This window comes from Eubalaena glacialis, chromosome 13, assembly GCF_028564815.1.
Source record: "Eubalaena glacialis isolate mEubGla1 chromosome 13, mEubGla1.1.hap2.+ XY, whole genome shotgun sequence".
Lineage (NCBI taxonomy): Eukaryota > Metazoa > Chordata > Mammalia > Artiodactyla > Balaenidae > Eubalaena > Eubalaena glacialis.
In genome coordinates this window covers 70154816-70181538 of record NC_083728.1, presented here as the reverse complement: position 1 = coordinate 70181538, position 26723 = coordinate 70154816, and the positions used below count along the sequence as shown (strand labels likewise).

The 26723-nt window shown below is 48.0% G+C and overlaps 1 protein-coding gene across 1 annotated transcript in view; it reads right to left on the bottom strand.

Moving 5' to 3' along the window:
- XYLT1 (xylosyltransferase 1) overlaps positions 1-26723 on the bottom strand; it is a 348573-nt gene that overhangs the window by 45459 nt on the left and 276391 nt on the right. Inside the window, exon 8 of the mRNA XM_061209861.1 lies at positions 1841-1921. Coding sequence (XP_061065844.1) covers positions 1841-1921 — 81 coding nt within the window. The remainder of the gene's footprint in view (positions 1-1840; positions 1922-26723) is intronic.

The window sequence follows — 26723 nt, the reverse complement described above, 5'->3', positions numbered from 1 at the left end:
AAGAAGCGTCTTCATTCTCTACCTAAGGGTGGGGATACCAATATCTGGTCTAGTTCTGATAACTTACCACCTCCGTGGAATCTTGCTCAGCTCCACCCTGCTTCCATGGGCTTTGGGGCCAGAGAATTGGGTTCAAACTCTAGCACTTACCAGCTGTGTGACTTTGGGAAAATCATTTGGGCTCCCAAAGCTCCCCTTTCTTCTCCTGACAAATGGAGATAATAATACGTATTTTTACACTGAGTGACTGTAAGAATAGAGTTGGACCCCGTGTGAAAAGGGCCCAGCAGAGCGATGTGCACTTAGTAGGAACACAGCCCACTATATGTCTACAATTCTTCTTTATCCACCAGGCCTCTCCAGTATAGTGGCCAGAACATGCTATATTAATCTGTGCTAATTTACAGAGCATCTTCAAGTCTGGGGGCTCCTTTTAAATGTAAAGAATGCAGGCTGCCAGTAGGACAGGCCCAATCTAAAAATAGACAGCTGGATGCAATCAAAGTTAAAATTAAGGCAAATGATACAACCCAAGGATTCCGGGGTTACTTCTTGAAAGCTCAGGAAATGCAGCTCGCTGCCTGCTTCTGTCCCTCCCTTCTGTGGATATCTGGGTAAAGTGGATCACAGAAACAGCTAAAATGACACCTCCATCGGCAGTGGCAGAGAACACCTACAGCAGAGATGGCAAACTGAAATGCCAACAGGGTGAGGTAGGGGAGAGGGCAGCAAGGACTGCAGCAACCTGTAGAACGTGGGCTTTGTCTAAGATCCAGATCATAACTTCCATGAGAAAATTCAAGCACAGATTTAGTGGACCCTTGGCTCTTTTAAGATGAGCTGGAAATCTGGATCTCCCTGGGAAATATTGCTATTTTTAAATGGGGCTATTAACTTTCAAATGAAGCACCTGAATTAAACAAAACAAAACCAGCACGAAGGCCAAACAAAACACATTAACACGCTAAAGGTATCCTGTGAGCTGCCAGATTAAGCTCTGAATGCAACGCTAGGAAAAGGCTCTAAGATGGCAGAGTGAACCTGGGCAATGTTTTATGGCCAGATGGTGGAGCGGATCCTGTGGTCTCTCCTACAGAGGGTGCTCAAGACTGTGTCCCCTCCAGCTGATCTCTGGCCACGGAGATTTAGACTCAGCTCAAAGCGGGACTGTAGTGATGCTGTTGGCTTTGCTCAGTTTAAAAGTGAGAGAGGCACAAGAGATCCAGGTGGGGCTTCTGGTGCCTCAAATCCCTGCCAACATCTTAGGCAGCAAGAGTGAGGCAATGGTGAGGGCACAGCGCTGGGAGTCGGGATACTCGAGTTCAACTCCACGCTGGTATGAGACTCTTTCCTGCTAGAAGGTAAATTCCGTGAGAGTGAGGATTTTATCTTGTTCACCTCTAGAAGGGTGCCTGGCACATGCTTGGCACTAAGTGCATATTTGTTAAATGACTGGCTGACCGAATGAATGATCTGGGGACATCATTTACTTAAACTATGGGCCTTAGTCTTCCTACCAATAAATTGGGTATTAAAATGACTACCCTAGTTTCCTTGAACGACAGCCATAATGTGATAATGGACTCATGAAAGGGCTTGGGGGAAAAGGTGTAAAGGACTATGACATGATGAGACACATTCACTGTTATCTCCGTTCCTGGCTGGCAGGAGACACCATTTCAGATCCTATAAAGAAAGGGCCAAGGCCCAACAATGCCATGCCTCTCTCCCATCCTCAACGTTTCTCTGGCTGCATCAAACCAGCCTAGAAGGAAGCCCCCAAATGATCACTCAGATTTTCATTTCCCTTTTGCACAAGGGTAGGGGGAGGATATATTACCTTGCATTGTCCCGGCCGTGTGACTTCAAGAAATTCATATCTCGGTATCGGGAGAGAAATGCCACCAGCTGGTCATTTGTCCTGTGGAAGCAAACCGAGAGGAAAGTCAGGGTCCTCCAGAAATGGAGACTTTGTGTCCTGGCTCCCTTCTTTGTCACAGAAACGAGGTCCCCTCCTTCTTTCACACCATGCAGGTAGGTAAGGCATCTTCTTTCATGTGTCGCCATCATTGAGCTTACCACAGTATGCTAAAATGGACTGTTTGTCTCTTACATACTCCATATGCTATGAACTCCTTGAGAATAAGCATAGTACCTTATTTGTTTTGGAATCTCCAGTGCCCAACACTGGGCTTGGCAAACAGTAAGGCATCAGTGAATACTTCAGTGCCAGATACAGAGTAACCTCAGGGCCTTTGCACTTGCCGTGCCTGGGAAATTCTACCCCATATCTTTCCATGTCTGCTCTTGTCATCCAGGTCTCCTTTCAAATGTCTCCTCTTCAGAGAGGCTTTTTTTTTTTTTTTTGCCGCCCAACCTAAAGTAGCACCTGCCTCCCCCCACCCCCATCACGTCACTGCATTTACAACATGAGCTCATCACCATCTGAAAGAGCTATATTTGCTTACATTAGGATGTAAGCTCTGTGAGGACAGAACCTAATGAAACTCACTCATCACTGGCACATAGTAGGAGGTACATTAATGTTTGTTGGATGAATGGATGACTCAAGGTGAGATGAGTTTGAACTGACTCCTTCAAATGCATTTTGAGGAATGAATGAGTCAAGGAATGAATGAATCCATAACCCCCGGGCTGACTGAGAGAGCTTTAAGAAATATGAAGTGCGATGCAAACGGGTGACGTTGTTCCCAGCATTGTTATCCCAGATTTATCGCCATCAATATCAGCACTAGCAGTGTCGTCACAGCTAATCAGCTTGTGCATACAGCTGTGACAGTATTTTAAAAGGCAGTCATACGGGGTCTCCATCTGCCAGAAACGCAGTTGCCTCTTACGCCGAATAAACCCAAACAGGTAAACGGTGCTGAAGTGACAGCTCCTTTATCATCTGGCTTCTCTGCTCAGGGATTTTTACTTAAAAGGAAAGGGTTAACCATTGTTTCAAATTGGGAGAAACGGTGAAGGCGCATCTCTGGGAAGAGAAAGGAGGCTAGACTTTGGGGGGGCAGGTGGGTGCCTAAGAAAGCGATGCCTGTGCTCTAGAAGCAGAAAGGGCCGGGGACAGATCCCAGCTCCACTCCTGACCCAGCTGTGTGTCCTACGGTAAGTCATTCAGCCTCTGAGTGGCGGCCTTCACCTGGCTGCCCTTCACACAGTAGGTATACATACTGATGGATAACCGGGTGGACTTAAAGGGCATACAGTAGGTGCACAATAAATGCAAGCTGCTCTGCTCTTGGCCTCCCACCACCTGGTCAGGGCCGCCCTCACCCCTCACCCCTCACCCCCTCCTTCAGTTCCCTGTATCACCTGCAGTCGCGCCACTCCAAGCCCCTGCTCTCTGGTTGGACCACTACTGTTGACCAACTCATAATTTCAGCGGAGGGGGACAGAGAAGTTAAGAGATGCTGCAGTGGAAACGAGCACTGCCGACATCCCGTACTAGTTTACAGAAATCAACACCACTTCAAAACCTGCCGTTCTAGTGGCTGCAGATGCCAGAAAAACCCCGTGTGCCTACAGCAAGGTAAATCCGCCCAGGCACAAATGCAGAAAGCTTAGCCCTGCGGATGCGCACAGAGGCGAATCCCAGGGATGCAGGCAAAAGGCCAAGTCCACGTGTCCGTCTGCACATGGAGCATCTCCGCAAACACGCGAGGTAAAGCCCACGCGTGCTTCCCTCCCATGCTTCCCTCCCAGTTACGGGTTGCTGTGGGCAGAGGGCCTCTTGAAGTTGCTGGAGAGGTGGAAACTAAACCAGCCTGCAAAGGAAATGAAAGCAATCTCTCTTACAAACCATAGAGGCCCGTTCCATCTCCGCGTCTTAGCAGTTCCTGTTTACCAAGCCCCTCTCTACTCTCTGCGACAGTTCATTATTGTCCTCCTGATGAATACCGGGACAAGTTAACCTCTGAATGGGTCCCTGGCAGCAGGAATAATAAAGAGGGGCCTCTCAGCAGCCTCAGTGGCAGGATTGAAGGGGCCGGGCCGGGGCTCCTGGGCCTCCTCTCACGAAGCCTCAGCCCTCCCAGGGTCAGCGGCTGAGGCTCCATTTAGCAGCCCCAGAAAGCGCTTTTCAGGGCCCCGAGCTGGGGCCATTGTCACATTTACCGCTTCACTGCGTCCCCATCTGACGGGGATGAATAGGCATTTAGCGAATTTACTTAGCGATGCTTCCACATGAAATCGTCTCAAAAGATGACATCTTAGGGGAGGGAGCGTGGACGGGGAGGGGCTGCGGATTCCAGGCCCAGAGCTTGTGGGTAAAGCCGATTTTCAAAGCACAGCGCTGGGTCCTGGCTGGGCTGGACGCGGAGGGGACCCTGCCTCCCCCTCCCCGGGTGAAGAGCCTGCCCCGCCAGCTAAAACCTGTCCCCCAGCCCTTCTGCAGGGGGAGACAGAATTCGGCTGAGGACCAGGTTTCCCTACGGGGCTTTCCGACGCCTGTTGGTAATTGCCTACATAATATTTAGTTCCCTCTGGATAATTAACAGCTTGCGATCTGTTGTCATTTTACCCAGTTCCCTGCTCTCTCCCCCTCACACGCATTTCTCACTCCTTTCTGGTGGAGTCATTTGCCAAGTGAATTCCACACCTCATCGCTTGTGTCTGTCTCCTCCCCAATTTCCTTCCACCTTTTGTGGAAATTATCAGAAGACACATCTATGCCAGTTCCTCCGATTCATGGTGGGGCCTCTGGGACCCATCACTGTGGCCTTTGGAGCCACTGGGACATCTTTATGGGAATATGTAAGTAAATAAATATTACAATAAATAATTTGTTTTAATAAATACATTTATTTTAATGTAAATAAACTTATTGGAACCACGTGGGAACCTCAGTTAGAAGGAATAAATACATGAATAGTAAAATGAGCTCCCGAAGCACCACCATTTATGAAATGTCCACCAGGCCCTAGGCCCCAGGGCAGACTTTTGCTACAATTTATTGCATTTAATAATCAGAAAGAGTATCTAAAATGCGAGTTTCATTCCCATTTTACAGATGAGCAACTGAGACTCAGAGAAAACACCCATTTAGTGAACAGTGCAGAACTAGGATTGGAACCTGGTTCCAAATGCAAAGCTCATGTTCTTTGCTACTAGATGTCTTCTACAAATGAATGAATGGATCGATGAATGAATGAATGAGTGAACGAATTCCATCCCAGGTACAAGAGAAAACACACATGTGTTCCACTGCCTCCTTATTCAGAGCCTGGTCTTGGGACCAGCAGCATTAGCCCACTGCTATTAGACGTGTCCTACCTCAGGCTCCACCCAAGACATACGGGGTTAAAATTTGCCTTTTAACAAGACTCCCAGGGGACGTGTGTGCCCTTTAAAGTTTAGGAAGTGCTGCGTCAAGCCAAGCATGAATATTGGTAGTTAATTCTCTTCCTCTTCATCTTCTCCCCACGGTCTCTTCCTGAGCGCCCAGACTTCAGGCAGGTTACTTTCATCTCAATAAGCCTCAGGTGTTGGGAATATTAAATAAAATAATGCATGTAAGACCCGTGCAGTAGTACCCAGCCCACAGTAAGCCCTTGATAAAGGTTAACTGCTATTTAATAGTATTATTATTGCCATCGTGAGCATCAGAAGCTTAAGACATTTTGAACTGGGGACAGGAGTATAAAGACCCAACCTGATTTGAACTTGGAAAGCTTTCTGTGCTTCATACCCACGAATTTTCTGCAGAGCATGGTTTGGGAGACGCCCCACAGAAGGGAACCTGTCTACAGTCTCCCAGCCGGCATCACAGTTCTGAACTGGCTCCCAGAGGACCACCACACTGCTGTGTGTGTCAGATATGCATGTAGCTCTGGGCATGAAGACACCCAGGAAGAAGGGGCATAGCTCTTAGGTCCTCGGGTGCCCAGAAGTCCAGTCACAGCCCAGCCTGTCTGCAGGCAGCGAGCGGCAGGGCACGGAGCGGATGGGGCCTGCTCAGTCTCACGTGGAAGGAGCCCAACACAGAGCCAACTGCGCTCCTCGGGGTCCCTCCTGCCCACCCCGATACCCCTTCCCTGATACAGGATGCTAATATGCTGCCAGAGGTGTTCATGGCTGATGGCGAGGCTGACGGTGCTAAGGCAAAGCTCAGCACAGAGTTTTGTGAATGTCAGGATTTCAAACCCCTGATGCTGCCAGGTATGCCCAGACCCCAGAGGGCACCGGATTTAGCCCTCCTGGATGCAGTGGGTGGGCCATTTGTGGAGCAGAAGTGTGTGTGAAGGGCAGTGGATGGAGGCCTGTGGAATCGGGCAAGCTGAGCACTGAGGCACCTTCACTCTGAGCTCAGAATACACTACAGTATTTCCCCAACTTCCTCCACTAGTGTGTCATCTGTACAGTTATTTGGGCTTCCCTGGTGGCGCAGTGGTTGAGAATCTGCCTGCTAATGCAGGGACACGGGTTCGAGCCCTGGTCTGGGAAGATCCCACATGCCGCGGAGCAACTGGGCCCATGAGCCAAAACTACTGAGCCTGCACGTCTGGAGCCTGTGCTCCGCAACAAGAGAGGCCGCGATAGTGAGAGGCCCGCGCACCGCGATGAAGAGTGGCCCCCGCTTGCCGCAACTAGAGAAAGCCCTCGCACAGAAACGAAGACCCAACACAGCCAAAAATAAATAAATAAAAAAAAGTTATTTCCTATATATGTTCAATTTAGGTACCACCTTTGCATTACCCTATGCAACAGTATTTGTGGTAGCTGATGTACCCTTTTATTTTTCAAATTTTAAGTGGTGGCAAAATACACATAAAACTTGCCATCTTAACCATCTTAAGTGTACAGTTTAGTTGTATTAAGCACATTCATACTGCTGTGTAACCATCACCACCATCCATCTCCAGAGCTCTTTGCATCTTGCAAAACTGAAACTCTGAGTCCGTTAAACAACAACTCCCCACTTCCCCCTGCCCCCGGCAATCATCCTTCTACTTTCCGTCTCTGTGAATATTCAGAGTAGTCAAACTCTAGGGACCTCATATAAGTGGGATCACACAGTATTTATCTTTTTGTGACTGGCTTCTTTCACATGGCACAATGTCCTCAAGGTTCCTCCATGTGGTGGCATGGGTCAGAATTTCTATCCTTTATGAGGCTAAATAATATTCCATCCTGACGTACCGTTTTTTTGTTTTCTCCTATGACATGTGAAAAGCAATAATGACGCCTTGTCCGTATTCCTCCTAAAGCAGCTGGGCCACCAAAGGCATATTGAGAGTGGCCATCTGCCCCAGGGTGCCCAGGACTGAGGGGGTGCCCAGGACACAGAAGTTTTCATTTTAAAATCAGATGGTTCTGGGCACATGGCTCTGCCACGGGATGTGTGATCCCAGGAGAAAGGTCATCCTCCATCTTTCTACGATAAACCCGAGTACAGAAAACCACGATGGTGGGAAGGCCAACTGTAACCATCTCCTGTGCTTTTAAAATTATAACTATGAAACTCAGGCTACAGCAAGATCATGAAATAACAGCAGAGGCAACAACAGCATCTAACACTTGAGTACCTACTATGTGGGTCAGACACTAGTTTAAGCACTTTGCACCTATTAACCCACTTATTCCTCATGTCGACCCTATGAAGTAGATGCTGTAGTATTCATATCCATTTTTTATTACAGAAACGGGAACATGCATCTTCGTGGCTTTTTGATGTAACGATGTGTCCTGTTCTGTCTAATCAGCACACGCAGGAAGACTTCATCCTTTTAATGGCCGCACAGCCTCCTATGGAATGGGCACAGCCAGTCCCCTAGTGATGGACATGTAGGTTGTTTCCTCATCCGCTTCCCTGCTTACAGGTATTGCTCCTACAAACACCCTCGCACATTTATCTTTCCACATGTGGGTATGATAGATTTTTGTAGGATTAAACTCCCAGATGTGGAACTGTTCATGCAAAGGATGCTTTTTTTTTTTCAGTTTATTTATTTTTATAAATTTATTTCTTTATGTATTTATTTATGGCTGTGTTGGGTCTTCCTTGCTGCACGTGGGCTTTCTCTAGTTGTGGTGAGCGGGGGCTACTCTTCGTTGTGGTGCGCGGGCTTACTGCAGTGGCTTCTCTTGTTGGGGAGCACGGGCTCTAGGCACGCGGGCTTCAGTAGTTATGGCACACAGGCTCAGTAGTTTTGGCTCGCGGGCTCTAGAGCGCAGGCTCAGTAGTTGTGGTGCACAGGCTTAGTTGCTCCGCAGCATGTGGGATCTTCCTGGACCAGGGCTCGAACCCATGTCCCCTACATTGGCAGGCGGATTCTTAACCACTGCGCCACCAGGGAAGCCCCAAAGGATGCTTTTGAGTCTCTCTTTGCTTTCAGAAAGACTCATGACGTGGACTGAGGCTGCCCCAAGGGTCGAGGGCATGGCTGGGGCTCACATCATTACACAGGAACTGACCAGCTGGCTACCAGTGGTGTGGGCAGGGAGAAGGAAATTGTAAAGGGGATGGAGGAGGGGAGGCTGGTGGGCTTCTCCAGCAGGCTGGCCAGGCCTGAGCAGGGGCCTTCTGGTTTCCCCACGGTACCAACAGCCAGTGGGACCCAAATGAACCTTCTGTCAAGCAGCAAGGGGTGTGGGGGGCACGGCAGAGGACGGTCCTCCTCAGCACTCGGGGCAGCTGCTCCAGCTGGTGCCCACCTGTCCGCTAACAGCCCCGGGATTTTCAATCGGGCACCTTGGACGATACTTTTCAGGAGCCTGGCTAGAGTCATGAAGTGAGCAGGCACTGGGTCTAATTCCATTCTGTTCCTCCAGGACCTGGTACACAGTAGGTGCTCACCAGTTATTCAGCACAGCGCCTGCCCCATGGGACGGGCTCAGCCCCCGAGGGCGGAGAGCACAGGCATTCACTTCTGCATCTGTGCCTTTGCCCAGCCCATTCCCTCTGCCAGGAACGCTGCTCGCTGTGTCTCTGACCTGGGAGACATGTGGGGCAGAAAACAATAATAACGAGGGTAGAAAACATGCCTTTTGTTGCCTGCAAAGTGCTAAGTGCTCCTCCTCTTTTAATTTCACAGTAACCCCATCAAGCGGGTACTAGTTTATAAGTGAATAAAGTGGGACACACAGATTTAACAGTTTGGCCAAAGTCTTAGAAGAGGTGGAGCTGAGATTTGGACCTCAGCATCCCAGGTCAAGAGTGCAGGCTCTTTTCAATCCTGCTTTCCTTGTGGTGAACAGGCTACAGGAATGTGCTTCATTTCTTTAGAAAGAGCCAGGAAACAAGCAGAGGAAACCGCAGCCACCTTCTGAAGCCTCCTACTTCCTTCCAAGGGGATCGTTGTGGAGCATATGTTGCACATCAGGAGTTGATATAGATAAAGCCGCCTGTCCGGGGTGTGGGCCTTTCTGCGGTGCCGTCTAAATCTGACCCCAGCCCCCTGATTCCTCTCACTGCACTCCACCTCACAAGTGGATTCAGACCCATTTTTCCATAAGGCTTATTTCTTTTTGGGTTGGGGAGAGACACTGCCATCACTGTCCTTGACTTTCCAGATGGTTCATGCTTGAGCCTTATCGAAGTCTTCTTATCTGCTAGGAAATCTCTCAGGAAGGCCAGAACTCCAGAACAACCAGAGGAAAGGCCAAGTTCAGGGTTCCCTGAAGAAGAGGCAAGAGCAAAGGCAACTGGAGATAAGAGAAGGCAACCCCTCATTCAAATGCAGTGGAAGCTCACAGCGACACCCAAGTACTGGGATACAGGGAAAGCTAGAGGCTGTAATTCTTCCTGGACCCTGGGGGCATAATTACAGCCACAGTTGGGTACCTGAGAAAAAGTGAACTGGGTAAAATGCAGCCCCAGCTTCTAGACTCCACTCTAATCCATCCTCGGGGAAGCAGTTGTAAGATCTTCTAAAACGTAAGTCTGATCGTGCCCCTTCTTCTACTTAATATCCTTGGTGGCTCTCCATCCCCTGCAGGACAGTGTCCTAACTCCTTAGCAAGGCTAGAAAGTGGGTTGTGAGCTGGTTCTGCCCGTTCAGTCTTCGAGATTACTTGAAGTTCTCTAAACGTTCTCTGCTCTTTCATGACTTTAAGACTTTGCAAGTTCTGTCTGCTCTCCTGGGAAACATGATTTCCCAGTTTGATAGGTCAGATGCCAGACCCCTGGAACCTCAGTGGGTAAGGCAGTCATGGTACCTGTCCTCTAGTGGTGGGGACAGTGGGGAAGGCAGACAAACAGGGAGATTCTTGGGATAAGGGGTGAAACACCAGGTGAACTACAGCACAAAGCATTCTGGAGGCACCAGGGGACAGCTCTTGCCCTCCACACAGGCAGACAGCAAACTAGATAACCACCTGGATAATAAAACCCAATTGCTTTTAATTGGATGTATCTTTTTGTTACTGGTGAAAATGACACAGAATTAAAACGTGCTCACTGCATTTGTAGGAACTGGCAAACCATTTCTCAAAGCCTCAACACTTTCACAGAACATTTGTAAAACACACATTTTTCATTTTAAGCATACATCAGCCATTCTAAGAGGCAGTTTATCGGACTTTCCATCAGTGGGAACTCTAAACACATCAGCCCTTCCTCCAGACGGCTGTAATGGAAAGGTAACTGACAAGAATCAGCACCCAGAGGCCAAGCCTGATACAAGAACACTGCTGGAATCATGAATGAAGAACTGAATTGTCATTCAGCTGCACGCGCACGCGTGTGTGTGTGTGAAGTCTGTTTGATTGTATTTTAATTCTCTGAAATCTGGTTGTCCTCATATGCCACGAGACATCTCAAATGAGCAGAACATTTGGTTAACTAAATTCTGCATCCCTTTACAACGACTGATTACAGCCAGTTATTTGATTTGGTTTTGAGGGGGACAAGACAAGGCCTCCTTTGGAGGACATCAAAAGACTGAATCTTAAAAGTAAATGCGATTTATGTGGGAAAGCCAAAACTTCGCTGCAATGAAAGCTGTTTTTAGAAAGGTGTTTGTAGAAGTTTCTCTCTGATCTTTGCCACTTCCCTGCTGTTTGATTTTAAGCAAGCTCGCTGAGTCTTAGTTTTCTAATCTGCAAAATAGGAATGACAATGGTCTCTGAGTTGCCTGTGCGTTGGGGGTATGGCACACACAGTACCTGGCCCATAGTAGGTGTTCAGTAAAAGGGAGCCTTCAGAAGGAAGTCCCTAGATCCTTTGCTTAGAAATGCTGGAGGGAAGGCGTGCCCATTCCTTACCAATCTTCTATCAAGCTGTGACATTTTAACTCTTATATGCCTGTGTTCCCATTTATAAGTTATATATGTTCAGTTCCCTTGACTGTAAGCTACCTGAGGACATGAACCTTGTCTGATTCGTCTCTCTTTCCCCAGTGTCCAGCACAGGCCTGAAACGGGGCAGGTTCTAGCAGCCACATGCCTCTTCCTCTTCGGGTCCTCATGGCTGTTTTAGAGTGGCCCACAGAAACTGCTCTGCACACATATGCTGCATTCCAGAATGAGGGCCTTTCCGTACTGTCCCTTATGCTGGCGACACCTTTCCTACACATTTGCCTGGTCAATTCCTGCCTGTTTTTGCAAGGACCAGCTCAGTGTCAGTTCAACTGGCAAGGGATAGAGTATAAATGAGTGTTAAACTAAACTGATCTGTATTGATAAGTTCAACTTTCCTTCTGTGTGTATGGCTAAAAACAGATATTTTACACCATTTCACATCCCCCTGGGTTCAAATGATGGCAATGACCTATGATCCATTCCAATTCACCAGACAAGTGTCCCCAATGCACCAACACTAACACATCAGTATTTGAAGTGGTTAAAATAATACAGAGAGATGTAGGTTCCAGTTCTGGTTCCACCACTTATGAGCTGTGTGGCCTTGGGCAGGTCATTTCATCTATTTGAAGCTCAATTTCCTCTTCTTTAAAACTGAGGATGGGGGCTTCCCTGGTGGCACAGTGGTTGAGAATCTGTCTGCCAATGCAGGGGACACGGGTTCGAGCCCTGGTCTGGGAAGATCCCACATGCCACGGAGCAACTGGGCCCGGGAGCCACAACTACTGAGCCTGCGCGTCTGGAGCCTGTTCTCTGCAACAAGAGAGGCTGTGACAGTGAAAAGGCCCGCGCACCGCGATGAAGAGTGGCCCCCGCTTGCCGCAACTAGAGAAAGCCCTCGCACAGAAACGAAGATCCAACACAGCCAAAAATAAATAAATAAATTTATATAAAAAAAAAAAACTGAGGATGATAATAATACTTACACTTTATGGGGTGGCTATGAAGATTAAATGAAATAAGAGGGCATTAACTGTTGCTTGCAACTGAACAATCCTGGCTGATACAGAAACTGGTATCAGAAGTGGGATAATGACCGGTGGGCAGGGGAGAGAAACAGGGATCACTCTAGGTTGAGTAGCTTAGCCCACAGAAGGCTGAAATGCTAGCTACCATTATCGTTGTTATTATTATTACTTCTCTAGGACTAAAGTCTGCGTTCTGCTGGGGGTGGAATACAACAAGGATCTCCATCTCCCAGAACTTCAGGGTTAGGTCAGTTCAGATTTCAGCCCTGGGGTGAGACTTAGCTCAGAGGACAGCTGACCGTCCCTGAGCACCTTGGCAGCCTGCCAGGTTCACTAGCCTGTTCGTATTGGAACAAGGTCAAGATGCAACACGGAAGAGAAGCCATACACTCCTCCACGGGAAAAAGAATGCTGTAGCCACCCTTGCAAACCTCAAGCAGACACAGATTCTTGGCTCAAGAGAGATTCTGGAGGATCAGGACACGCTGCACCCAGTGTATTCTTTACACACAGATTTCCAAGGCTGCTTGTGTTATTTCAGAGGGTCGATGAGAAAGTAAGAAAGAAATCAGGCTGTCTAAACAGAGGACACAGGCTCCGAGGTAGGAATTTGGCAATTCCTGGAGACAGAAAACTTCGGAAATGTTTTAAAAGAGAAGTCATCATACAGATCAGTGGTTCTCGAGCTGAGTCTGGGGCAGCTCTAGGTACTGCTGGGCCGGTGGGGCCTCACCTGAGGTTCTTCAGAGAGGAGCCACTGCCAGCTATGTTGGGGTTTTGAGTGAAGTTCAATTGAGAAAAGAAGATTTAGTAGCTTACAAAGAAATGTTCAAAAATCATTAAAGAAGGTAGCCAATTCAGATTCCATTTTTTTTTTTCTTTTGCAGGGAGGAAGAGGGCGGGGTATAGCCTCTGACTGAACCTCAGTAGCAGGACTGGCTGAGCTCTGCCCTCACTAACTGTCCGACCTTGGGTAGATATAGTGTCTCGGAGCAGCTCTCTTGCCTTCTGAACAATGGGAGTCACAATAGGACACGTTTCCTAGAGTTGTTCTGAGGATAAAAGGGCTGACACATTTAGGCTAAGCACTTAGCCTGGGTGCATGGTACACAGTAAACACTTAAAAGTATTAAGTGTGTTACTACTGGGGATGTGATTAAGTTTCCTTTTGTCTTCCCTCCCTCCCTCCCTTCCTTCCTTCCTTCCTTTCTCCCCTCCTTCCTCCTTTTCCTTCAACAGTTGCTGAGCATTTCCTCTGTGCCAAAAACTGTGTTAAGTTCTGACTTTAGCCATGGATTCAGCTTTTTCAACTGGTATCACTGAGTTGTAGCGACCCATTTCAGTGGGGGTAACTTAAGCCCCGGTTTTATTTGACTCTCCATGAACTCATGCATCCTGCTCATTGGGTAAAGCCTATCCATTTACAGGCACTCCTGATGTGTTTACTAGGGGTAATGCCTTAGTCCCACTCCCCTTTTGTTCTTATAGTGACGGTGTTTCTTAAGAAAAAAAAGTTTAACAAATGTCATCTGGGACTATTCCAAAGACCTGTTCACACATGGCTATGCTGGAAAGGTGCTGGTACAAATTCACTGATCATTGATGAATTATTTGCAGTGCGAGGTCCTCGAATATTTAAACGGCTTGGATTATTAAAGAGGACTGTACTGTAAAACAGGATGTATGTATGCTGCATGAGGGGGGGAGTCATGTCTATTTTGTTCACGTCACTCTATCCCTGCTCATTCATTCAGCAGATATTTATGTTAGACCTACTGTGTGTCAAGTACTGTTCTAGATGCTGGAGACACAGCGATGATCGACTGAGACCATGTCTCTGCGAGAACTTATCCCTGCTCCCGGGGCATCCGCTGTATGTCCTGGGTTAGCTTCCCTCCTGTGTATCGGGAATGGTACTAGTTACGTTCCATACTTGCAAGAATCAAGGCCATAGTCACTCTGATGATCTGCTGTGTTCTGAGGTTCAGATGAGGAACCTCAGCTGAGAAAGGCTTGGCTGGCACAATGTCTGGCACATAATAGTCGCTTAATATGCACAGGGACAAAGGTTGAATGAAATCCCTGAGGCTGTGCAAGGTCCCTGAAATGGAATTGCCAAATGTACATAGAATCCCTTTTACACCCAGGCAGATACCTGGGCAGGTCCAACTGAGATGAGTCCAACTGAGTGACAGCCAGATGTGCCACTGTCTTGCAGGGACATCACTCTGCGTTGGGTGACCGGGTTTGAAGCTTGCCTATTTGCTTCCTTGCTGTGTGATCTTGTAAGTTACTTTACCCCTCTGAGCCTCAGTTTCCCTGTCTGAGTTGGGCCAAGACTTCATGAGATCATGTATGTGAAGGGCTCAGCCCAGTGCCTAGCACACAGTAAGTGCTTGATTATCCCAGAGCTCTTGTTGCCTGTTCCCTCTGAGGGAGGGGAAGGATGGCTGGCTAGCTGGCTTCCCCAGGCACACCAGTTACAATCATCAGGGCTTTCCCCCGGGGGAGCTGTGGCCCTTGGGGCATGGACAGCGCCCAGGAGCTCAAGAACAAAGCCAAGACCAAACTCTCTGTGGTTGGTTCCCTGGCTGGCTCCCAAACAGCTGAGGTTGGCAGAAAAAGGAAATCCAGATACAGAAGCCGAAATCCCTCTTTTCCTACTTTATCTTTTTACTGTTTCTTCCTTTTCTTCCATAGCTGAACCACATATGTTAAAAAGCCAATAATACTCAGAAAAATTGAAAACGGGTGTTCAAAAAAACCCTTGTATATGAATATCCATAGCAGCACTAGTCACAGTAGGCAAAAAGAGGAAACGACCCAAGCATCCACTGACAGATGAATAGATAAAGCAAATGTGGTCTATCCGTACAATGGAATATTACTCAGCCATAAAATGTAACGAGATACTGACACACGCTTCAACATGGATGGACCTTGTAAACATGATGCTCAGTGAAAGAAGCCAAACAAAAAAGACCATATATTGTACGATTCCACTTCTGTGAAATGTCCAGAATAGGTAGATCTATAGAGACAGAAAGCAGATCGGTGATTGCCAGGGGCTGGGAAGCGGGGGAAATGGAGAGTGACTACTTAGTGGGCACAGGGTTTCCTTTCGGGATGATTAAAGTGTTTGGAACTAGATAGTGATGGTGGACGCACAGCACTGTGGATGTGCTAAATGCCACTAACGGTAAATTTTATGATATACGTATTTCACCACAATAAAAAAATACCAGTGGAAGCCCCAAACTTCAAACTGAAAAAAAGTCATTATAACATAGCTACAATAAGAATCATGCTCGGTATGTCGTATTTTGTATGCACTATTCCCTTGATCCTTGAACCACTCCAGAAGGTAGGCAGCAGTAGCTGTATTTTACAATGGAGCAAACTGAGCTTCTCAAAGCTTGGATAACTCACCTAAAAATGGTGATGATGATGACGATGATAATGATGGTGATGGTGATGATGGTGATGATGACTACTGAAGATATAAATCATGTGTTCCAGGCACCTGCATATATATTGACTCTTATTTTGCCTTCTCAAAACCCGCATGTGATGGGTGCTGTTATCATCACCCATTTTGCAATGAAGAAGTACAGAGAGGTTAAATTACTCGTGCCAGGTTAGACAGTCCACATATAACAGGAACAGGGATTTGTACCTGGCCACCTGACGTCAGAGTCCAAGGGCTTCACCAAGGAGGCCTGGAGGATACATGGTGTGGTCATGGAAACTGGAGGGAAAGTGCTGCTATGTCTGCCTCCCAGCCCCCTCTTGTGGAGAGAGGGACAGCTGAGATACCTGCCTTATGACATCAGGGGATTACATGTGACATCGGACCCTCTCCCGGCTGCAAGGGAGCCAGCATGTGGCTGGACAGGTGTGACATGTCACCATCCCTTGGCCTGCTGGGCCCCCAGATGGGGCTCCTCTCTATCTGTGCCGGCACCTCCAGTTAAGGGGAGAAGTGGCTGAGCCAACTTTAGGATTTACAAGAATCCACCATGGCTCATTGCTCTTCTGAAATTGACTCTCTGGCTCTTTGGAATGTTTTCCATTTTAATGGCAGAGAGATCTGAAAATGCCTCTGGTGGAAAGAAATAAGTAAAGACAAAAACCTTTCCACTGGTCCTCAATCTAGGAAAACACTCTGAGATGCTTTTAATAATCACGGAAGTAAAAAACATGCAATAAAGGATCAGCGAGTCTTCCACCACTTGGGAATAAATGGCGACTGGCACCGCAGCCACAGTGGTGTTACATGGGGTGGCCATGGATCCGTTTGCTCCCTGATTTCTTACTTCAGTAAGGACTTACTGAGCTCCTACTATGTGCCAGGCCCTGCCCCCGGCACTGGAGACGCAACCTAAGTGAAACAGATGTTGTTTCTGCACTTGAAAAACTGTCAACCTAGTGGATTTACCCTATTGTCACCCTGTTGTCATCATTTATTGATTGAGCACTTCCTCTGTGCCAGGCAAGGCACTTCACATTTCACAGCTTCATCCCCACAGCGAAGGCTGAGGTAGGTGACTGACGGTTCCCATTTGACAGATGAGAAAACCAGGGTGTGGAAAGGATGAGCAACTTGTCCAAGGTTTCATGAGCAGTAAATGCGATAGGCTGGCTTCAGACTCTGCTGACTCTGCAAGTGTACACTCTGATCCCTTTGCTACACTTTCCATGGCCTCAGTCCTGGAAAATTTCTGCCAAACAGAGATGAGAAAGAAGGTTTCTGGGTCCGGGTCCAGGTTACAGTGTCCTTCCAGGAAACCCAGGGGCCTGGGGACTAAGAAACCCGTGTGGGGCAGAAAGGCCCAGCAAAGAGAGAAAAATAACTGTACCGAAACAACAGGGGGGACCGGCCTGATGGAAAGTAATTACCTGAGCTATAATGTATACATCCACTAGCAGAAAATATTAGCTATTGTATTTCCCCTCTTCCAGCAGCCTGATATAGCTCTCTACTTTTTTTTTCCTTCCTTTTTTCCCCACTGCCAAACAATTGATTAAGAACTAAAGCAATCTCATCATGGCGCTTTCCAATAAAAAACTTTTCACAGGTAACCTGATGCTTTTAGGATAAACTGGGGCTTCTTAACATGGCTCTCAGGGTCCCACAGCATCTGGGTCAGCCTACCTCTTCAGCCTCATTCTATTGGCTTATCCCCTTACCATACCCTGTCCACCTAGCACTCTCGACTTGCTGCATGGGCCATGTTCCCTCATGCCTCAGGGCCTTTGCACACGCAGCCCTCTCTGCATGGAATACTCGTCCCCTATTTTTTTTTTTTTCACCCAATTAGTTCTTTCTCTACTTCTAACTCTCAGTTTAAGGACACTTGTCCAGGGAAGCTTTCTCTGATTCCCTAGAAGAGAAAAGGTTATATACATGTTGGTTTCCTATATTATATGTATGTGAACTTCTGTCCTAACAATGTCATAAGGATATAATTATTTAATGCTAATCTATGAAGGCAGGAATGTTGACTACCCTATTGGTGGCTGTAACTGAAGATCCTAGCAAATGTCTGGCACATTGTATGTTTCCGCTAAGCATGTGCTGACTAGTCAGTCAACAGATTGACTATATGAATGGATCAATCAATCAATAGTGAGGAACTTATACGTATGTGTATAACTGAATCACTTTACTGTACACCTGAAACTAACGCAACACTGTAAATCAACTATACTTCAATAAAAATAAATAGTGAGGAACTAAAGCTGATATTTCATTAGAGTGTATTTTGTGGTCATCACCTTGGTTAAAAATTCATCTCTCTCTTCCCAAATCAACATTGCAACCTGTGGCAGACTCATGGGACAAATTACAGACAGGGAGCCCAGACACATCCAGGCAGAAAGATGGTGGGGAACCAGACACACAAAATCAACCAGATTTACAGAAAGCACAACAGGAACACGTGTCCAGTCACTATGGGAAATCTTTGAGAATTAGCTGGCTTCAGGGCATTAGTCAGCAACTTGCCTGATCAGCCAAGGAAAGATAAACGAGTCTTGTGCTTTGAGGGGAAGCGGGAAGCTGGGGTACGTCCTGAAATCGATGAGTCTCAGGATTCAAGGTCATTAACCTTTTTGATTCGGATTGAGGTAGGTAGCGCAGGGTGATTTAAGTGCTAAGGGGCACCAGCTATTTCTGACAGGCTTATGCAGAGAAGGCTGAGTGGTAAGAACATCCAATTTGCTCTGGTCGACACATACTATGAAGGGCTGGATAGGCCTACAGTCATGTAGGCCCCTCTGTGAACAAACTGCCATGTCTCTGCCTGGCCCTGGTCAGGCAACACTGACGGGTGAGATGGATTTCATGTGCTTCCTTCTAGCTCAAGTTCAGTATTGGTAAGCCATGCAGGCTGGGGAAAAATAAAGTAAAAGGAGACTGTTGTTTTATGTCAAGTTCAGCTACCCACGGCTGGGTTGGAGTCCAGGCCAGGCTCCAGAGGATGTTGACCAGAAGACCGTGGGAATCTCTACCACCCTTTCTCTATCCAGGGTCCTGAAAGTTGAAGCAAGAAGCCCATCAACATTGGCACCTGGGTGACAGACTCATCTGAGATAATGCAGGAAAGGCCATGCCTGGGAAGATGGGTGGGTGGATAGGGAACTAAATCTGCAAAGGCTGAGACAGGTGTGTCTGGGCAGGGCCATTATCTGAATGTGGGAGATCTGGCAGAATGGTCTAGTGCAGGGGTCTGTGAACTATGGCCCAACACATATTTTCATATATAAAGTTTTACCGGAACACTGCCATGTCCATTTGTTTACATCCTGTCTATGGATTGCTATTGTGGTAGCAATTGCTATAGTGGTAGAATTGTGTCATTGTGACAGAGACCATACAGCTTGCAAAACCTAACCTAAAAATAATAAATATTTTATTTACTATCTGGCCCTTAATAAAAACGTTTGCTGACCCCTGCCATTATTCTGTTCCTCTTTTTTTGGTCATTCATACATTTTTCTCACAACTTTTTGGCATATCCATCTTATCAAAGCCCCTTCCTGGCTCACCCTCCCTTCTCTTTCCAATGCTGTAATTTTCCTCAGACATATTTCCACCCTACGCATTACCCATTCTCTTATCTATTGTCTCTTTCTCTCATCAGCACCGGGTGGGGTGGTGGGCACACCATGAATATGTTTTATTTATTGTTGTATTCCAGCACCCAGAAATGTGCCTGGCATACATAGTAGACACTCAATAAATGCTTGTTGAATATTTGAAGAACCACTCACCCCTTGTATTTTGCTTTATTAATATTTTCTTGTTTAGATCAACTATTTTTTTAAAAGAAAACTTCAACTTCAGAAAGCTGGGGCATGCTAGTTTTTCCTTACATGTGTTAATATAGATAAATACTGCCATTTTCAAAAACTCACCTGCGTACTCCTTTAAATCATCTGGCTCACTGCGGCTCAGACTTGGGAAGCCCCGGCTTGTGGTTAAGGACAGGTGGGTTGAAGCCTGAGCTCCATCTCTTAGTAGATGAGTGACCTTGGGTGAGTCCTCACATCTCTTGTCTCTCAAATGGGGCTGATGAGGTCCTGCCTCACCAGGTAGCTGAGAGAGGAAATGAGACCACGGAAGCACTAGCACAGCACCCTGCGCACGCTTGGGGCTGGATGAATAGAGGCGGGGACACTGGGGGAGCGGGCATCTCCTGGCAGATCAATTCATGAAAAGCCGCACCTCGGTTCTGCAGCCATCGCTCTCAATGAAGCCCATCTCGAACACTGCCCTGTTGCTGAATGGCTGCATCGCATCCCGGCAAAGCAATTTGGATTAATGGGACCATTTAGCTGTAGGTGTTCAGAGAATGCATTGTTTAAAGTAACTTGTTAGAAACTTCCCCAGGGCGGCAAACTTTTAAACAAAGATTGACTCTGTAATAAAAAATTGCTTGGCCTTAAACCACATTCCAGCATCTCAAAGAGCACATTTATGCTCAGAAAGGAGTGGCAACGTTTGTGCCCCTGTCTGGGTTTGCCAAGTAATGTTGACTGATGAACACAATTAAATTGCACTGGGGACACTCCTTCTCTTGGGGGGGGGGAAAGGACACAGGAGACAGCCGGCGGCTCTTGGGGACACAATTTCGATCCCTCCTCCATGAGAAAACAAAACACTGATGTGGGATTCCACTCGGGCCCTACCCTGGGAAGGCTGGCCAGCACCACCAAAAGGCCGCCTCTTTCCCACTCTCCACTTTCCGACTAAGCAGTGTTATGGGCACCGGGCCAGGGCCAGAATCCGGGCTTCAGATGCCCAATCTGACCTCAGTGGGGCTGTTTCACTTCAGATGGACAAAAGTGAGTGGGAGGAGGCTTGGGACTCTGCCCTCTGCCTTGGCATCTACTCTGTGACTATTTCCCAGGCTGGGACCCATCCAGATGTCACAGCTGACATCTGACACTTTCAGAAACTGCCTGGGAGCCTTATAGTGGCCACCAGGTTGGTCAGGGACAGATTGTTTGAGCGTGGTGCTGGGGTGGGGGAGGTGAGGTTGAAGAGGAGGTCTATAGGTAGAACTTTGGAGGAAGGTTCTAACTTGAAACTTCAGGGAGATTGCAGCCACAGTGACTCAAGAGTGTCGCTTCAGCCCATTGCAGTCAAGAAGGCTGATCAACACCAAGGCTCTTTTCAAACAGCCTTGCAGCAGGGAGGGGCAATGGGGGCAGGGCTGCTCAACTAGAGACTGACCACAAAAAAGGCCAGACCATGATTTTGGTCCAGAATTAATAACTGTCCAGGATTTTTAGCTATCGTAAGAAGAACAATAAGAGACCCATTTTCTGGGAACTTGTGATAAATGCCCAACTCTGCACTGGGCCCTGTGTTTTACTATCTCTCATTTTTATAATGACCCTAGGAGGAAAGTGTGGTGGGGAGAGGGCTCCGGCCTTGCTTCCCGTATCAGGCCCTCCTCTGCCCATCTCCTTAGGTTTACCCAAAGGGAGAGGAATTGATGGTACGATTATTCAGGGCCGGAGAGATTGCTTGGGCATGGTTACTAGTGGGCTGGGTTACTGTTTGGTGAAAGCCCCTACCTGGATTCCACTACTTTTTCTCATGTTTCTTGCCTCAAACCTGGGCTGCATCTGAACACTTGGGGCCAGAATCAGTCATGCTTTCTTCTTCTGCCTCTTCCATTCATGTAACCAGGTGATCTCCCTGGCAGACCTGGCCATCTCTGTCTTCTCAGTGCCGTCACCATGGCTGAGCATCCTGGGCCCAACGTTTAGATGGTGGGAGAGATGAACACAAGGACGCACGTGGGTGCCAGGCCTGAGCCTTTGTGCCCACGCCTGGCTGCCTATCAGACAGTTTGCAGAGCTGGACCTCAGGCAGACCTTGGATTCCCACCTGGCCACTGGTAACATTATCATCTCCCTCTTACAGGTGAGAAAATTGAGACTCAGGAAGGTTGGATTCACCTGTCTTGAGATCATGCAGGTAGAAGGGGATGGAGAGAGGATTCAAATCCAGGTCAGGATGACACTGCATGTTCACTCACGTGCCCTCGTGGAGTGAGTGATGGCGCAGAACACGCCAGCATCGTTTCGATTCTGCAATGGAACAACTGTGCACATTTGGAGGGATGGCAGCCGTTCGTTCTTAATTATGCTGCTTGAGGCTAAGGTTTAAACGAGTGAGAATTCCATCAGCACTGCAGTTTGGCAGTTTGGGGAGGGGTCTGGACAGTCTGAGATCAAAAGGGACAGGATTATAAAGGAATTTGAAAGCTAGGCGTTCCCAGCTAATGCAGAACAGCTGGTTCCTCCGTCCATGCTTACAGCAAACACAACTGGTAAAGCCCGATCTTCCATCAGCCAGAGGGAGACAGCCCACAAGTGTGGAGATGGGACCACACTAGCCATGGTGGTCACGTGGTGTGGTTTGTGCTCTTGTGATTGGCTTTTTCCCCTGGGGTCCACTGCCGGCCAGCCTCACAGTGAGGCAGCTGCGCGAAGCCGAAAGAGGTTGCATTTGCGAGTCACCTGCACCTGCCTTCAAACCCAGGCTGGGCCACTGCCAAGCTGTGTGACCTTGGGCAAGTCACTCAAACCCACTGGGCCTCAGTGCCCTTCTCTGTGCCAGCCCCCTGGGGATGCTGTGGGGACCAACACAGAAAGTGACGGCTGCTTAGCAGCTGGCTGAATGCTGGTGGCTCTGGATTCAGGTTCTGATGTGCCCTGCTCCTCTCTTGGTTATTGGACATCTCTGCCACCTGGATTCTCTTCCAGATGAAGAGAACAAGGATTTAGACGGGGAAAGAATGAGTAGGAGAGCTTCGGTCCAGAACAGCCCAGTGGGTGCAATACGACCTATTGGTGAAGAACTCAGGTTTTTTTTCCTTTTTCCCCCGGTGATGAAAGAAGCATGAGTGAATCTTGGCTCTGACCCCCACCAGTTGTGAGGCACAGGGCAAATTCCTTAACTTCTCTCGGCCTCGGTTTCTTCATCTGTAAAATGGGATGCAGACATAGCATCTACCTTCTGGGGTTTCTGTGACTTTAGATAACACATGGAAATCGTTTGGCTCAGGATGCCACATACGGTAAATACAGCCATCCTTCAGTATACGCAGGGGACTGGTTCCAGGACCCACTGCGCATCTACCAAAATCCGAGGATGCTCAATCTCTTACAGTCGGCCCTCCATATCTGCGGGTTCCAGATCCAAACAACCTGGATGTGGACCTGTGGATACAGGGGCCGACTAGACTCATGAAATGCTAGCTAATATTATTAACCACTGGAGTCTGGCAGATCGTGAAGGGCTTCCCCAGGCATCTATTTTGAGAGTCCACTAGTGACCACTCTCCGTGCTGGGCAATGATTCAGAGTGGCAGCAAGTGGGAGGAAGGAAATGAATGATGATGATAATGATGATAAAACCCACAGAGTTTCCATCTGTCCACCCAACAACTGGACCTTAACCCTGTCCGTTGGGCCCATGCTCATCTAAATCTCTGCTATCATCAATAAAAAGGGGTAGAAACTCCCCTCCTTTATCCCACTTGACCTTTTAAGACATGCCGTTTCACTACAATGCCCTTGAGAATAATCTCCATCTGCAGTTACATGGGAGGGGGAGGCAGGCGAAGAATAACAGGCTCTGCAGTGCTGATCGCCCACATTGTGGGCCACCTGGGCTCGCATTCAAATTCCCAGGGTGCACTTGGATGTGCTTAGAGCATCCCAGAGTGCACAGCATCCCTGCTCTTTGCCACTGGTGGACAAGCCACATCACTGAAGCTTTCCCGAGAAGCAAACACGCTCAATGCACTGGACAGGAAGATGCCCAGGGCTGGAAACGTCCCATCCATGGACACGTAGAGAGCTTCTGCCAAGAGGAAGAACTATGAGATCTGAGGAGGGAGGAGTTAGGAAGAAAATACCTTACAAAATTCATGGCATGGTCAGTCTGGGATGTGGTGAGACCATCAAACTGGCAGAGCATAGAGATCACATTTGTTTCTGAGCTGCTAGCATCCACTCTCTCTTATTTGCTAACAGCAGTGCAATTCTCTCTAGTGGAAGTATTCCTGCCCCACGACAAGCTCCACAAGGGCAGGAGTTTTTAAAATCATTTTGTTTACTACTCCATCTCGAGCATCAAGGACTGTGCTGTTTAATATGTTATTTGTTTACATTTAAATTAAAATCAAATCACACTGAAGATTTGGTTCCTCGGTCCCACAAAGCACATTTCAAGCTCTCAATAGCCACATGTGGCTGGTGGCTACTGCACTGGACATCAGCACAGTAAGTTCTACTGGACAGCACAGGTCTAGAGCACTGCCTGGCATCCAGTAGGGTCTCAATAAGCACGCGATGGATGAAGGAAGGAAGGAATGACTGAAGTGCTCTGCCCTGCTGGCCAAAGCCAGGACACATGACTCAAGATAAAACCATCCACCTCCTTTCCCTAGGACTGAACTTTTCTCAGTAACGAAAGAAGGGAAAACAAACAAACAGCCAGCAAACATACAATATGGCTGGGAAGTATTTAAGCCAAATGGCGGTATCCCTTGGGTGAAAAAAGTCATGTCATTCTTGCCTTGTGTTCTGCCACCTTTTGCACTGATTATGTGAACTCCCTATATCCTCCCAGGAATGTCCTTCCTTATCTACTTTAGCCAACGCAGTGTTCTACCCTGACTTTCTGAGGAGTCTCGGTGCTTTTCATCTGTGTCCCATGAGAACTCCAGCCTCCCTCTGTCCAGGGGATGCCCTGGGTCAGTCCTCGCCTCCAGAAAGCTTGAAGAGCTGTCCAACCGAAAGTACAGCTCAGGAGACCCAGAAGAGCCAGCAAGGGGAAAGCAAACTGAGTTTCTGTAAAGGCAGGAGTGCGACCCATCAGGCTGAAAAATAACAGGGCTGAGGAAATGATTATTTTGCTACTCGATGCAAACAAAACTGTTAACAGCATAATTACTGGCATGTTTTTCCAGTTCCCTCGTGACCAACAGCCTGAGCGGATACACCCTTTCCGACTCACACATTATCTGGGCGGAGCTTTCCTTGGATGGTGTCCACCTGGGTTTTGGGGTCTCAGGAAAGAGGATGTGCATCTCTGATCACCCAAAGAATAAAAGTGGCTGGATGCTGAGAAAGCAGCCAACAAGAGAGATGGTCACACCCAGAGATCTGGTGTCGGGCTCCCAAATATGACCTCCCACGAAGTACTGAGGCTAACATATTTTCCACCCTAGCACCCACCTTGCTATTTATTACTGTAATTAAGGGATGAATGTCTATGTCTCCCCCAGACCAACGATCTGCAACTCTCTCTGTGTATTCCAATCACCTGGGGAGCTTTAAAAAAGGGATAGATTCTTGCTTCCTGTAAGGAATTTATATTCAACTGGTCTGGGTTGGAGTCCTAATATTTTAAAGAACCTCATACTTGAAAGGTGTTTTAGAGGAAATTTCCGGGAATCACACAGAACTCTGATTTTCCCTCATTGAGAACCATGTCACGGGATGCCATGCTCCCTGTGGCAGGGACCCTGTCTGTCCTGCTGTCTGCTGTCCCCCAGGGCCCGGAGGTTGGTAGGTGCTCGGGAAATGATTATTGAATGAAGGAACTGGAGGACGTCAGCTCCATCCTCACACAGAGCTGAGAGGATGGGTTCCTTGCAAGAGCTGCCTTCAGAGGGGGCTCCCAGCAATGCCCACCCCAGATGCTGCTGGAGATCCAGGACAGCACCGTCCCCTCCCTCAGGGCAGCTGCATCCAACAATTGGCCCACCAAGGGGTGGCGGGAGGCTGTACCAGGTTTAAGGGTGTCCCCCCTCCCCAAATTCATATCCACTCGGAACTTCAGAAGGTGACCTTATTTGGAAATAGGATTTTTGTAGATGTAATTAGTTAAGATGATTAGGGTGGGCCCTAACTCCAATGACTGGTGTCCTTATAAAAAGGTCGTGAGAAGAGAGACAGACATATAGGAAAGAAGGCCAAATGAAGATGGGGGTAGAGATTGAAGTGATGCATCTACAAGGCAAGGAACACCAAGGGCTGACGGCGACCACCAGAAACTAGGAAAAGGCAAGAAACGTTTCCCCTTAGAGCCAGTAGAGGAAGCACGGGCCTGCAGAAACCTTGATTTCAGACTCTGAGCCTCCAGAACTGTGAGAGAATAAATTTCTGTTGTTTTAAGACACCCAGTTGGTGGTCATTTCGTACAGCAGCCTGAGGAACCCATGACACAGGCTAAGGGCACCGAGAGGAGAGGCAGGTGGGCAGAAGGAAGATGAGTCACAGGGCTTGTGTGTTTCTCCAAACTCACCTGGCTCCACCCCCCACCTCCATCACTCTGCTCCTCTCTTTAGTTCCTGGACGCGCTGGGCTCTTCCCTGACTCAGGGCCCTTGCATGTGCTATTCGCCTTCACCTGGTACCTCCACTCCCTCTTTTGCACAGTGGGCCCCATTTCAGGAGTCGGCTTAAACAGCACTCTTTAGAAGCATCTCATCTTCCCTGACCATGGTCCTTAAAGTAGGACCCCCTTATTCCCCATCACGGCACTCCGACATTACTTTACTGACGTCATCACCATTTCTCCCATAGATTGTAAACCCCCTCAGTGAATGAGCAAGTCCGCTCCTCTGCTGCAGCCCCCAGGCCCTAGCACAGTGCCTGGCACTCAGCCTGGCTCAACACCCAGTCGGTAAGTGAACTGCACACTTGCTTGAGTAAATAAATGATTATATCCTGCAAGCTGCTCCCAGAGAGGGTAGTGGCCGCTGCTTTTCCAAACGGCCCTGGAGAAGCTCTAGCCTGTTTTCAGAGTCTGGCTCAGACTATGTCCTCTTGGGGAACTCTGAAGGCCCAGGTGTGAAGCAATGAGGGTCTGACTTGGGCCGAGATAGAGGAATCATAGGTGGAA